Genomic DNA, 13,431 nt, shown 5'->3' with positions numbered 1-13,431 from the left:
ATAGACTCCACTGAATTAACTCCATACAAAGTCCAAGACAGACTTAAAAACTGTTAGTTGCAAACTTGAAGAATTCAGAGAACTCAAAGTCTATTTTTGAATAGCTAAACCTGCTAGATCAGGTTATATACTAGAGTCATTTGAATAAATTAGTGAAAGTGTAAACAAATGAAAATGTGCCTAGGCTCCTTAATTTCAAACATTAATGAGGTCATCTGTTCTATACCAGATACTTTGCTAAGTGGTGGAGATATTAGAGCTGAAATATGCAGTCCTTGTCCTTAAAGAGATCAAACCATTTTGGGGGGAGGGAAAGAGGTGAAGACAGACAAGTAAACAGATAATAGTGAGTGATCTGCAGAGGGTGAAATTGCTCTACATAGGAGGGTACCTACATAAGCCACTGATAAATCAAAGAAGGCTTCCAGGAAGAGGAGGTGAGTTTGCTGCATTTCATCAAATGACTGGGCATTACCACGGCAAAGAAGGTAGGCTACATTGAGAGAGAACTGTTAGGAGGAACTGCTTGGTGTTGGGTCTTTGAGGAGTATGATAAGAAATGAGGCTAGAAAAGTACACAGAATCCAGATCATAGGGAGTGCCTTGCAAAGAGGTTTAGACTTTATTCTGAAGATAACAGTGAACCATTGCAGGAATTTAACCAGGGGACTGATTGAATTAGAGAGATCACTGTGAAACAATGAGAAAGATGGATTAGAGGGCCGTGGCACTAAAGAGAGGAAGTTATTAATTCAGCCTTGTATTGATGAGGACTGAAACTAAAGCAGTAGTAAGAAGGAAAGGATTAGATTAAGGGTACCTGAAGTAAAACCATTTGTAATGTGTTCTACAGCCATACATCCTTGCTTAACTTAAGATGCTTGACATTCTGGACAATAACATTTTTGATATTGCTGTAAATTAAACTTATCTGCCAGTTAAACTGTTTCAGAAAGTCTCTTAAATGTTTTTTTGTTCATTTAAAGTTGTACAGAAATGTTTATTCAACTTAAAAATCAGAACCTGGTTGCCTTCTTTGGTCTGTTTTTTAGATTGGAAAATGTTCAGTATCCCTACCAACTCTACATTGCTCCTTCTGCCAGCAGTACAGAACGGCCAAGCCCAAATGGTCCAGACAGACCTTTTCAGTGTCCAACTTGTGGGGTGCGATTCACCCGTATTCAGAACCTAAAACAGCACATGCTCATCCACTCAGGTAATGTCATTTTCCCTATTGTGGCATAAATGAGTACTCTAAAACATTTTATTTTTGAATCCCAATTAAAAATAGAAAAGAGGAAGTTTTGAATTAAAAAGCATGTATATCTCTCTCTCTGGGAAGTCATGAGAACAGATAAGCCTAGGTCTAGTGCCGAAATGGCTCAGTATCAGAAAGCTATTTACTCTATACGTTTTTCCATAGGCCTAAGTATTCTGATTAAAACCTAGAGTAATGTATGTGTAGAATATGTAAATAAAAAAGATATTGGATATGTTAGGGGTGTGTGTGTGTGTGTGTGTGTGTGTATACACACACACACACACACGCACGCACATATATGTATGTATGAAGTAGAACACAGATGATAAAGCAACTGGAGTAAAAAGGAGGGTATATTTTAGTGTTTGCACTAGTCTTATAACTTCTCTGCAAGTTTGAAATGATTTCCAAAGTTTTTTTTTTTTTAAATCTGATAATAATAATTTAATTATAATTCTGCAATTTTGAATTTCTCTGTGTCCTAGCTAGTTAGCTAGTTAGCTTTGTAGTTTTTTGGTTTTTTTTTTAGTATGAAAGATTTTGGATAAATGATGAAACTTAAGTTCAATGATCACATAAAGGTAACAGCAATCTTGTGAGTGAAACGATGAACTCTGATAAGTAAGAAATCTTTGCTACCATTTTTATCTGTTATCTCACTTTCCTCTTCTTTCAATAGGTCTAATAGTCCCTGTGACTAACACCAATCCCCTATGATTTTGTTAAATCAGCAGATTATAATTCAAAGTTTTCGAACATTTTTTGCCAAAACCGTGATAATGAATTGGAGGTGGCCATTAATATAATTTATAATTCAGATATTAATTTCTACATATTTTTTCTATCACTGTTACATTAAATGCCCAAAAATCCAAGTCATCAAATGATAGTTCTCTCATGATCATTAATTATGTTCAGAGATGTTAGAATTTTTCTTTTATCTTCTCATTTTTCTCTGACATAGGGAATGAAGAGAAGGTACTAATGGTTTTCACATCTTTGCAATATAAACCTCTTTAATAAAATGAAATAAATGAGATGGGGATTTGGGTTTTGTTTAAATAGTCATTAAATTGTGTTTTGATGTCTGTAAAATAGATAATTTAGAAGCATATTCAAAAATCAACTGAGTACATGCTACCTATTTATCCTACCTGCTCTTTTTTTTTTAAAGCACTAGTACTTTATTCTAGTGTTCTATACCCTTTCCAGATAATGAATTGGAATTCATTTTTGGTGGTGATTTTTGTCTTTTCAAATTAACTGTTGCTACAGAATTATAGTTCAGAAATTTGTAAGTTTATAATTGTTTAGTTTATTTTGTTTTTAGATAATATTTTCTTTTGCTTTATTTTATAGGAATTAAACCATTTCAGTGTGACCGCTGTGGGAAAAAGTTCACCAGGGCTTACTCGCTAAAGATGCATCGCCTAAAGCATGAAGGTAAACGCTGTTTCCGGTGCCAGATATGTAGTGCCACTTTCACTTCCTTCGGGGAATATAAACACCACATGAGGGTTTCCCGGCACATTATCCGCAAGCCTCGGATTTACGAGTGCAAAACATGTGGCGCCATGTTCACCAACTCTGGAAATTTAATCGTGCACCTGAGGAGTCTGAACCATGAAGCGTCAGAGCTAGCAAACTACTTCCAGAGCAGGTGAGGTGCACAACGAAAACTGAACCAGGAAAACTGCTTTCTAAACTCTCTTTTCCTGCATTTAGGGCAGCCTGCTGTGTTTTTGTCAGGTTGCCAGGTAATCAGTCACATTCTTTTTAAATTCCCACTGTCCATACTCTGATCTCCCGATCTAATAAAATTTTGCTGGATCTTCTAAGTATAAACAAATAAAAATATTGTTATAGTTAGAATTAGAAATATTTTCCTACAGGACTAGACTACTATCCTATTAGGGTTTTTTGTTTTGTTTTTTTTTTTTGATTTGCTTGTTTTTAATAATATAAAGTTAAAATAATTCTGTAGTGGATCTTAAATAGACTTTTTGGAAAATTTACCATGTTAGATGATACTTAGTGATATTAGATTACTTCAGATTCTTTGGATGTTAATAAAATTCTTGACCACTTCTCTTTTTTAAAATTTTATATAAAGGAATATACAGTAAGAAATTACAATAGCAATTACAATGGATATGATTATTTAGATCAAGTGAAGTTTTTTTTTTGTTTTCAGCTTAAAGCTTCATGCTTTTAATATTAATAATTTAAAATAGTTACCTTCTGATTTATAGTGCATCGAAGGAAATCAGTTTCTAGTTCTAGCTCTGCCACTCACTGCTATTATGATTGAATATGTCACTTTACAGATGAAGAAGCTTGAAAATAAGAGGAGAAAATATAAGCTTTAGAGGTGATTTCTAAGATTTCCTCTAGATATGAAAATCTATTGTCTATTTTTAATACTTTTGTAGGAATCTTGTTTCTTATAAAATGAAATCTTAAATTTTAAACCACTTTTATCTTTTAACCTTATTTTTTAATAAATTCCCAATATATTGCATAGATTTTGTTTTTCTCTTCAAATCAGACATTTATTTTGTTTAATGTAATCACTTCTATCTCACCATCTGCTTGTCATATCACTAAATTTAGATTATACATGTCATATTAAATATTGTTCAGGACAAAAATAGTGTCCCAATTAACCATTCCCATCGTCTGTATCCTCCCTATACAGAGCCCTTTGTTCTCCAGTCCTCTTGTTTAACACTTGAAGACTTTTTATAAAATATAACATAAGATGTCTTAAATTGCTTTGCAGATGAGCAGATTTTAGTTTTTTTATTAATACTGGGCAATCAAATTATAAAATAACCTCATTAAGTGTATTAGTTGTTGACATTCCAAGTATAATGAAGAAATAAAGATTTAAATAGAGCATCGAAGACATTTCATAATATTAACTACAAAAATGCTTGTAGTAGAAATTTTAGTAAATATAAAAAGGTATTAAATATAAGAAATTAAATATCTTTTTCAATCTCGCCATTTAGGAATAATATCCACTGTTAAAATTTTGGTATATTTTACTGTCTACTTTTAGTAATTAAATATTTAATTATTGTATCAAAAGAATATTAAATACTTTTTATACGAGTAAATTAAATACTTTCTGAGGACTAACATGTAACTAATCTCATGGCATTCATTTTTAAAATCTGAGTCAAAGGAAATTTATTACTATTTTTATGTACCAAATCTAATAGCAGGACACACATAAATTAGTTTTTTATACTTCTCTATGTAGATTTTGTATAAGGTCATTTCTGCATAAGGATTTAGTTTCTTAACTAACTTACTATTCAGGAAGTAATAAAACTAGGTTTGTATACCTTTTAATTAGAGTATATAATCCAAGAAAAGTTAAGCATATATTATTCAAATTATTTTTGCTTAAATGAGCATACTAATTGTATTTATTTTGTATACAGAAACTCTTCTACATAAAATAAGAATATTTAGGTATCCAAGGTAACAATGAATCTTTTGTTGGTGGTAGTGAGAGTTGATATACTTTGGTTCTAATGGATGGCTTTGGTTCATATTTAGGAAAGTTTAAAAGTTGAAAATTCTTGAGTTTAATCTTCATTCAAGAATTAGAGAAATGAAAATTCCCGATCTTGTTTTACAAATCAGGTCTTTTTATTGCGTCTTCCTTATTACTGGTTTGAAAATTAACTCCTCGTTTTATCCTTTGCCTCTTATCTAGTGATTTCCTAGTACCGGACTACTTAAACCAGGAGCAAGAAGAGACCCTTGTTCAGTACGATCTTGGAGAACACAGTTTTGAAAACAACTCCTCTGTTCAAATGCCTGTAATTTCACAGGTCTCCTCGACCCAGAATTGCGAAAGCACTTTTCCCTTGGGGTCTCTTGGTGGGCTGGCAGAAAAGGAGGAAGAAATGCCAGAGCAGACAAAGACCAGTGCTTGTGCTGAGGCAACCAGAGATGACCCCCCCAAATCAGAGCTTTCTTCTATAACTATTGAGTAATTTTGTGGTTTGGCTTCATTTTAGGTTTTTGGAAAGTGCCTGTGCTTAGTCTTGTACATTTAAATTTAATTTAATTTTCTAAACAAAAAAGGGTTTAGAAAGAATTTCCCTTTTTACTTTGTAAACCCTGCAACTAATGTTTTATTTTTCATGTCTGAGAGATTAAGCCTCTATAAGTGCACAATAACATGATGTTGAAACAATAGAAAGGAGAACCAGTTGACTTAAAACATATATCAGTTTCTTCTTCCATTATTAAAAGTAGGCTAACAATAGATCATTAGGTAAAGAAGAAATCAGATGAACATTGACCTTCCTGAGATGAAATGGTACACCAGAAGCAAATTACTAAAAAGAATTTGACAAATGACCTGAATAGATGTTTACTCTTATACACAGGACATTGTACAATATTTTATAAAGTTATTGTTTTGAGAAGTATTTATGGTAAGCTTTCTTAAAAATTATTAGAGTAAATACTTCTGAAATCCAGTGTACTTTTTTTTTTTAAGCTTTGTCATTTCTTATTTTTCATGAAAATTTGATATTGGAGTAGGCATTCCCTCTGTACCTTTATAGTACCACTCATTCAAATAATCTGTCTTCCTTCTATAAAAGAAGACAAAGAACATGATTGAGAATTGTCAAGCTATGCATGAAATGACCAGGAATGGAGAATGTAGTGTGTAAATCCCAGCTTCATAGATTCTTTAATCCTGCTTTTCTGACTAAAATTGTTATTTACCTGGTCTTTGAATGTTAATGCCTGACTAATTAGGTCACTGCCTAAATCATTTTTACTCTTGCCTCATCAATAATACTTTCTCTTGCATATACTGGTGTGATACCATATAAATATTGGAGATATTCTATATTTTATATGTAGGATTATGTATTGTTGAGGATATTTTTATTGTGCTCTTTTGGACAAAATAAAGAATTCTGTGTTAAGGCTACATTCTTTACCCAACTAAGATTGTTTACAAAAATCCGATATGACAGCGATACATTGTCCTTGTTCTAAAATATTTTTGGACATTGCCAAGTTTATTAAAAGCAGTTAGTGTAGTTTTACACAGTGTAAGCAATAATGTAAAGACAAGGAAAGGCTATAAAATGATCTATGACATAAGTCTGGGGGAAAACTTAAGACTAAAGAAAAACTAAAAACCTTAAATTAATGAATATCACCTCTTTTGCTGCTAAAAAAAAAACTTACTGGTTTATTATAGTTGAAATTTATGATACTCTAAGCTGGAGTATACTTTTAATCTAGTGCCATTTAAAGCATCACTAACATTGATCCTAAATATTCATGAGTTCATGAACAGTGAACTTTTGAATGACTCTATGTATATACCCAAAGTTTAATAATTATGAAAGCCCTTGATTAGATCAGAAAAAAATATAGTTTCTTACTCAACACACATGATCTGAATTTTGTCCAGGTATTAGACTGTAATCATAAAATATATTTTTAAGTTTTAGCTATTTATTTTTATTTTTTTAAATTTGCTAATTCTATCATTTATTTTACCCCCTACAAATGTAAAAGAAGGCAAAGTAAACTCATTGGAGATTTGTTTAGGCTCATGTTCTTTCTGTCTCCACATTCTGTCTTTATATTTTTTCCAACACCTTATTTCACTCATGAACCTGTTTTCACCCCTTTGTTCTCAAATATAGGTGTATCACCTTCAGGAAAGTCAACTTTCCTGATGAGCTTACACCATTTATGCATCTTTACTAATGGTTGAATTACATTCTGCAACAGTCTGGTACTTAACTAGTAACAGTACTGCTGTGTTTCAACTGGAAAGGTCAGGAATTTTTATTTTTAATGTCATATATATTTTTTGAAAACTATTATGCCTACCAGTAGATAAATGTCAAAGTTAATTTTAAAATCTTATGTGAACAAGACAAAGAATAGGTAGAATTATGACCAGCAATGTTGTTCTCCTCAGTTACAAGCTATCTTTAAAAAGGGAAAAAAAGAAGGAAGAAAAAAGGAAAAAAGTAGCATTAGAGAAATGTCTTCGAATCATTTGGAGATTTTTTTGTTAAATGTGTTTTAGCACATCTCCTGTCCTCTACATTAAGAGAACCCTGCACAGTTTTGACAGGTCCAAGATATTCTTTGTTCTCAGAATATAATATTACCACCACTGGCTGTTCTTCCCCTCCCCCCCAAAAAATTTTAGATTTCCATTGGTAATTATAAATTGCAAAAATTTACAAGTTTTATGAAAAATTTAAATATAGTACTGTGGAAATGCAAACTTGGTTAGCTGTCTATTCCCCAATCTTATCTATACAGTTAACTAACTAGTATTTAACATAACATGATATAAACAAAGGCCTTTTTGCTATTTCAGGGAGGCTCTACATTTTTCTTAACACAGTTTAAGAATATTTAGCTTACCAATTTGTTGTCAGAAACTAAGCTGCAAGGGATAATTGTATTTTGTGTTATTTAGATTTATTTAAAATTCATCTAAGAGAGGGATATTTAAATGTATAATTTTTACCAGAATATATAGAAAACATTGCAAAGAGATTTAAAAAAAAAAAAGCCAGTTACATCATCTCATTCATTAGAAACTACCAGTAAAACTAAACATAAAAAATTGCAGTTTAGAATACTTAAATGTAGCTATCTTAAGGCCCACGAGGGTAACTGTGATAATTTAAAAGGGCTTAAATTTTAGGATACAGGATAAATTGCCTTTTTAAAATCAAGTATTTTATACAAGAAAAGCATTTATTTTCAATTTTTAAGCTACCAAATAGGTATGATATACTTTAGAAATGAGCCAAGATGTTTGCCATGATACTGGATATACAGTTTCTAGTCATTCTTTCCATTTTTGAGGGCATATTCCTATAGTGGAAGCATCTATCTAGCATGTCAGGTGATTGTACTGATTCTAAAACAAAGGGGTTAATATTGGTTTTTATTTTTCTGAATTTTAAGTTTTCTATAAAGGGAAGCAGATGGAGTTTGTTACCCACAAATTAAGTAGATTTTTCTAAATTTGAATTTCAAGTAATCTTAATTTTTATTTCAAGTAATTATACATTTAGTACGTTGCCAGTTTTTAAAGTTCTCAGTTTCAGTGAGACAAAATATACTAAAATGTTTAAATAGCCTCATTCAGTCTTATATTTTAGCATTCTAGCAACCATTCTGGCTTACAGTAATTTAGTTACAACATATCCTTTGGCTTTAAAAACAAAACAAAAACACTTCCATTACCCAAATGGAATGGACTAGTCAGCACACATAATGTACTTATCATTGGTAACTCTGTTACCTTCTCTAACTTCTGAGCCAGTCTTTACCGATTTTTAAAATGGTTTTCTGGGAGGCCTTGAAAGCTGTATTCTTTCAAAAGGCCTTTTCTTTTATCTCTTCTTATTCAAATAGAGGCCACCTATCTAGTTAGTGACTTTTATTTTGAAGATTCCCAGATCATGTTTTAGTCTCTTAGCTTTGTAGTCCCTAAAAAATACATTATTGTATGGCAGTTTGTACTAGTGTACCACAAGGAGAGATTTATTCCTTTTACTTGATGAATGAATAGTCCTAAAATTGTAATATTTTACTGAAAGGAGGTTGAGATTGGAGGAATTGATGAGAATTAGAAACTTTTATGCAGCACTTACACTATTTTCACTCATCTGCAAAATGTGAAGTTAGAACTCTGAAATATACATCCAAGTGAAGAGAAAATAGTTTTCTAGATGTTAATATTAATTGAGGGAGGGGGGCACTAGTAAAGTTCACTTTGGAAGTGACCCAAAGTTGCTAAAAGATAATGTGGTTTTTTCACTGTAAGTTGAAAGATGCTTTATTTATATTTATATTTTGAAAGTTACTGAGAGAAGAATATATAGAAACAATTTTCTGAAGCAGAGAAACAAAATTGGGGAAAGCTCTAGTACAGTAAACACATCTATGAGGAATATTTATACCTAAATATAGTCCTACAGGCTTTAAGCTAAAATCATCAAAATTTAAGTCATTCCTTATTTTGCCTATACCCATTTTTATCTTTCAGTTGCTTAATAGAATATGGTGACAATAGAGTTTTGTTTTGTTTTGTTTTGTTTTTAATTTGGAAAGTCCTCACCAAGACAAATTTGCCAAAAGCAATAATGGTTCACATTAAACAAGTTGAATTGAACCGATTTCCCGGTTCAACTAAAGAACAGACACTATATAGATATTTCATTTTTAGATTATAAATATGTTGAGATTTATTAATAGGGTATTAAGTCTATGTCAGATTATGGAATAAAGATTCTTGGCGACATCGTAGTTGTACTTTTTTTTCATACTAAACTAATACAGTTAGACATTTCCACTACGTCATAGTGATTATATTTTCATGATAGAAAAAAATCATAGGTCCATGTCAGGCGATGTTATTGGACTCTCAGTTTGGCAGTATCCAAAAAATGTGACTGCCTTAAAGTGTTTGTGCTGCTGTAATTAAGTAGGCTCCCTCTATATAGGACCTAGGCCAGTTCCTACAAAGACCAAGGTTCTTGTTTATATAATAGTTTGCAAAGAATTTAAGAGTTCAGACCGTTGAGAGAAAACAACAACTGTTTTAAAAATTAAACTCAATTTTTTTCAGTTTGAAGTGCCTGGTTTATAAAATCAAATTCTTTGATTATTACCCTCTTTTCAGTTGACTAATTTTGCTGATTAAGCTTAAAGCCCTGGGCTTAACTGTGATGATTTTTTAATAAAATTGCTGCTTGATGGTTTGAAGGGCTGCAGTTTCATAAGTTTTATTTGTCCTTGTTTTTCCAAATGCCATCTAACCCATATTTAGATTTCATTATTCAGTTAAACAAGTTAAAAAATCTTCCTGTAAATCCATGTTCAGGTTACCAAAGTACGTCACCTGCTGAGGAAGGCTAAATCTTCCCTACTTTGAGAGGAGCCAGTCATCTCACACACATTGTTTCCCTTGGTATTAATAGATGCTGTGTTCATTTAAAGATGGGAAGTTGCAGTTCCTAGAAACACCTGTTTTTTAGAGAGAACCTTTTCTGTGATTAGGTTATAAGTGTGTTTCCTCTAAGAACTTTCTTTTATTTCAGTTATCAATTGAATTTTCCAGTCAACAGATGCTATGTGAAGTCTCTCATACTGAGAGTAGTCCATTAAGTTATTGGGAGTTGCACTGTTTTCCATCTTTCAGGTGCCTGAAATGAACACCATCAGGTATTTGGAAGAAGTCAGATCATTAAACTTTATTCTTTTTCTTTCTTTTACAAAGTGATGGTTTCTAATGCCTATACTTCAAGATATTTTTTTAAAAACAACAGTCCCTAAAAGGGTAAAATTTGGTTTTCAGTCCAATTCCTAATAATATATTTGATTTTTCTGTTACTGATGCCTCCTGTTGCATCAGATAGAGATTGCCTGCCTCTTTGTAGGGCACCCTTACGGCACCTTATGTCCAGTCGGAGGATAGTAAATGGCTTCTTGGTGCCGCTACTATCTTTTCAAAAGCCATTTTATAAAAATCCTATGTAGCCTATTTTAATAATTAAATATATATATTTGTGAGAGATACTTTTAGAACAGACTTTTTTTTTTTTAACATTAAAATACCTGTATTCCCATTTTTAAGAGTAAATTTAAACTTTCCAGGATTAGGACTTGTCTTTTTCCACATCAACATAATGAGGAAAATTGAGATAATAGACCATAATTCAGTGACAGAAGAAATTGATATCTGGTTAAAGGAGACAGATGTGAAGGTAAAAAATTGATGTAACAAGTGAATTTTTAAATAAAATTGTTTTTGTTTCAGTAATTTCATATTTGCTGCTACATTAGCTCAGTGTTTTACAGAGCTAACATATAAATCTGGCTCCATTTAAAAACTGGAGTACTTTTTAGTACGACTAGCCCAGGAGGAAACTGCACCACCACCGTCTTCCAGATGGGTGACTGCTTTATCTGATGCATGCTTTAACATTTGCCTATAGCCCATATCAATGAAGTTTGGGGGAAACTTTTGTACCTTGCTAGTTATAGCATTATGATTCTTTTGGGGCACTGGCATTTTATGAAACACTTTGGTGAGGGTAATGCTGGGGAGGAAATGTGAGTTATGTAGATGGGTGTTTTTATGTCTTCTACCCCTCTCCTAGAACCAGTACAACTCTTAACTGTGCCAGCCCCCATATCACCAGCTTTGTATCCAGTTGTCATCTCATTCAAGTATGGCTTTTACTTGGTGACAGTGGCCATAGCTAAGTTACTTGGCATGTTTGACTTTCAATAATAACAAAAATGGTTTTGGATTTTGTTTTGTTTTATGTATACCATGTCAGACTTTACATTTTATATATTAGTATCTGGCTATTAGTATTTTATAGGAACCATAGTTCTTGACAACTACATATATGAATATATATATATATATTTTTTGTGACTTTTTTGTAAACTAAGTGCCGTTTGAACGTAACAATCATTTTTAGAGTTACTGTAATCAATGTGAATATCATGTTTTTCAAATCTGTTCTGAGCCTATAGTGTTTGCTTTGTGAACATACGTGTACTGTATATATTCTGTATAGTTACATTGTACTGAAATATTAGCTTGTTTGATATAAGGAAAGTATGTATTGAGTACCTTTTTGCTAGCCTGGTTGTTTAATCTTTTTTAAAAAGGTTTAAACTTTTTAAAAAAAATATCTTTAAACTGGCCTTTATTACATGGTCACAAAGTTACAGTTAGAAGGGATGGGCAGGGAAAAACTAGTTTTTGAGTGTCTTTGAATAGAAACATAAGACTAAGATATGGGTTTTTTTCCTCATTAAAATATCAATGCTTTATGGAGTAAAATTTCCTGCTGTTGTTATTTATTGTTGGTTTGAAGGAAGAATTGATGGTGTTGGTTGAGGTTATGTAGATCAGAAAAGTCATCAGAATAATGCATTACCTAAGTAAACATCCATCGAGTGTGTACAGACTAGGGAGTGTTCCATTAGACAGCACATGTCAGCTCCTGGGCAAGAAAATTGCTGAAAGTGCAAAGATTGCACAAACACCATCCCTGAGATCGAAAGGGATATAAAGGAAGCTTGGTAGAGAGACATCAAATCCTACAGCTATTGAACCAGGTTCTTGTGCAAAGCTACTTCCTGAGCAGTGGGTTCTATCTTAAGGAGTTGCTCTGAATCTTTCTGAAGTTATACTTAATTGATTAGAGACCTATTGGTGACCTTTCAATAATATCTTACAATCAGGAAGTAGAAAATAGGTACTTCCCAAGGGAAAGCAGCTCACTGCATAGGTGATGAGCCTACGAGCACCTAAAGGAAGGGCTTTCTAACTTTAGATTTATCTTGATATGAATTTTGACAATAACTGGTCTATAGAATGATAGTTACAAGTAAAGAAAAATATTTCATTGACCTCAGGCTACAAGGATAACTTATGAATTAACTTCAGAGAGAAAGAGGGTAAATTTTAAGAAGCATTCTCTTTCAGTGAGTGTGTTGAGTGATTTTAACAATGGTTTACCAGACCATTCAAGATCAGACTGTTGGTTTTTTCAGTACTCTCACACAGAGATGATATATATAAATACAAAATGTAGGATTTAAAATAATTATATCCTAGAGTTTGGTTTGCATATGAAGTACATATTGGAAACATTCCTTCCAGAGAATGATACTAAAAGTAATAAAATAATCTCCTTAACCAACAGTTAAAATTAATAGTTTGGGCATTCTCTTTTGAATAAGAGTGTTTCTTCTAAGTACTAAACTGAGAAAGTGAACAAAATAAAATCTACAAACATACCAAGAGTTTAAGTAGGGTAAACTTGCTCATAAACATCAAATTCTAAAATTTAATGTAATTCATTTTTTATATGGATAAACTTTTATACAGATGGAAAAACTAAGGGCATATTCAATTTAGAAGGAAATTCTTTATCAGCAAACTGGTTTAAAACGAGTTAGAATGGCCTTGGGGTCAAAGGAAAAGCTGTTTTATTGTTTTCGTACACTCTGACTGTTTTACTTGAATTTTTTTACAAAGAAGTTTTAGAAATTTCTGTACCTACTCATTTTGTAGGTACATGAACAAGTCACTGCAGAGGCTCTGGGCAGGGTGG

General features: G+C 32.1%; 1 protein-coding gene across 4 annotated transcripts in view; it reads left to right on the top strand.

Moving 5' to 3' along the window:
* The window catches only part of ZBTB44 (zinc finger and BTB domain containing 44), a 67,243-nt gene extending 55,091 nt beyond the window's left edge, over positions 1–12,152 (top strand). For 2 of the 4 annotated variants that reach the window (XM_039878838.1, XM_039878835.1), the window contains 3 exons: positions 1,053–1,216; positions 2,621–2,921; positions 4,992–12,152. In XM_039878838.1, coding sequence (XP_039734772.1) covers positions 1,201–1,216; positions 2,621–2,921; positions 4,992–5,274 — 600 coding nt within the window. In that variant the 5' untranslated portion in view covers positions 1,053–1,200 and the 3' untranslated portion in view covers positions 5,275–12,152. The remainder of the gene's footprint in view (positions 1–1,052; positions 1,217–2,620; positions 2,922–4,991) is intronic. The other 2 variants (XM_039878837.1, XM_039878836.1) reach the window with 2 other exon arrangements.
* The last annotated feature ends 1,279 nt before the right edge of the window (positions 12,153–13,431 follow it).

This window comes from Pteropus medius, unplaced genomic scaffold, assembly GCF_902729225.1.
Source record: "Pteropus medius unplaced genomic scaffold, Ma_sr-lr_union100, whole genome shotgun sequence".
NCBI lineage: Eukaryota > Metazoa > Chordata > Mammalia > Chiroptera > Pteropodidae > Pteropus > Pteropus medius.
This window is presented reverse-complemented; position numbering and strand designations above follow the sequence as displayed.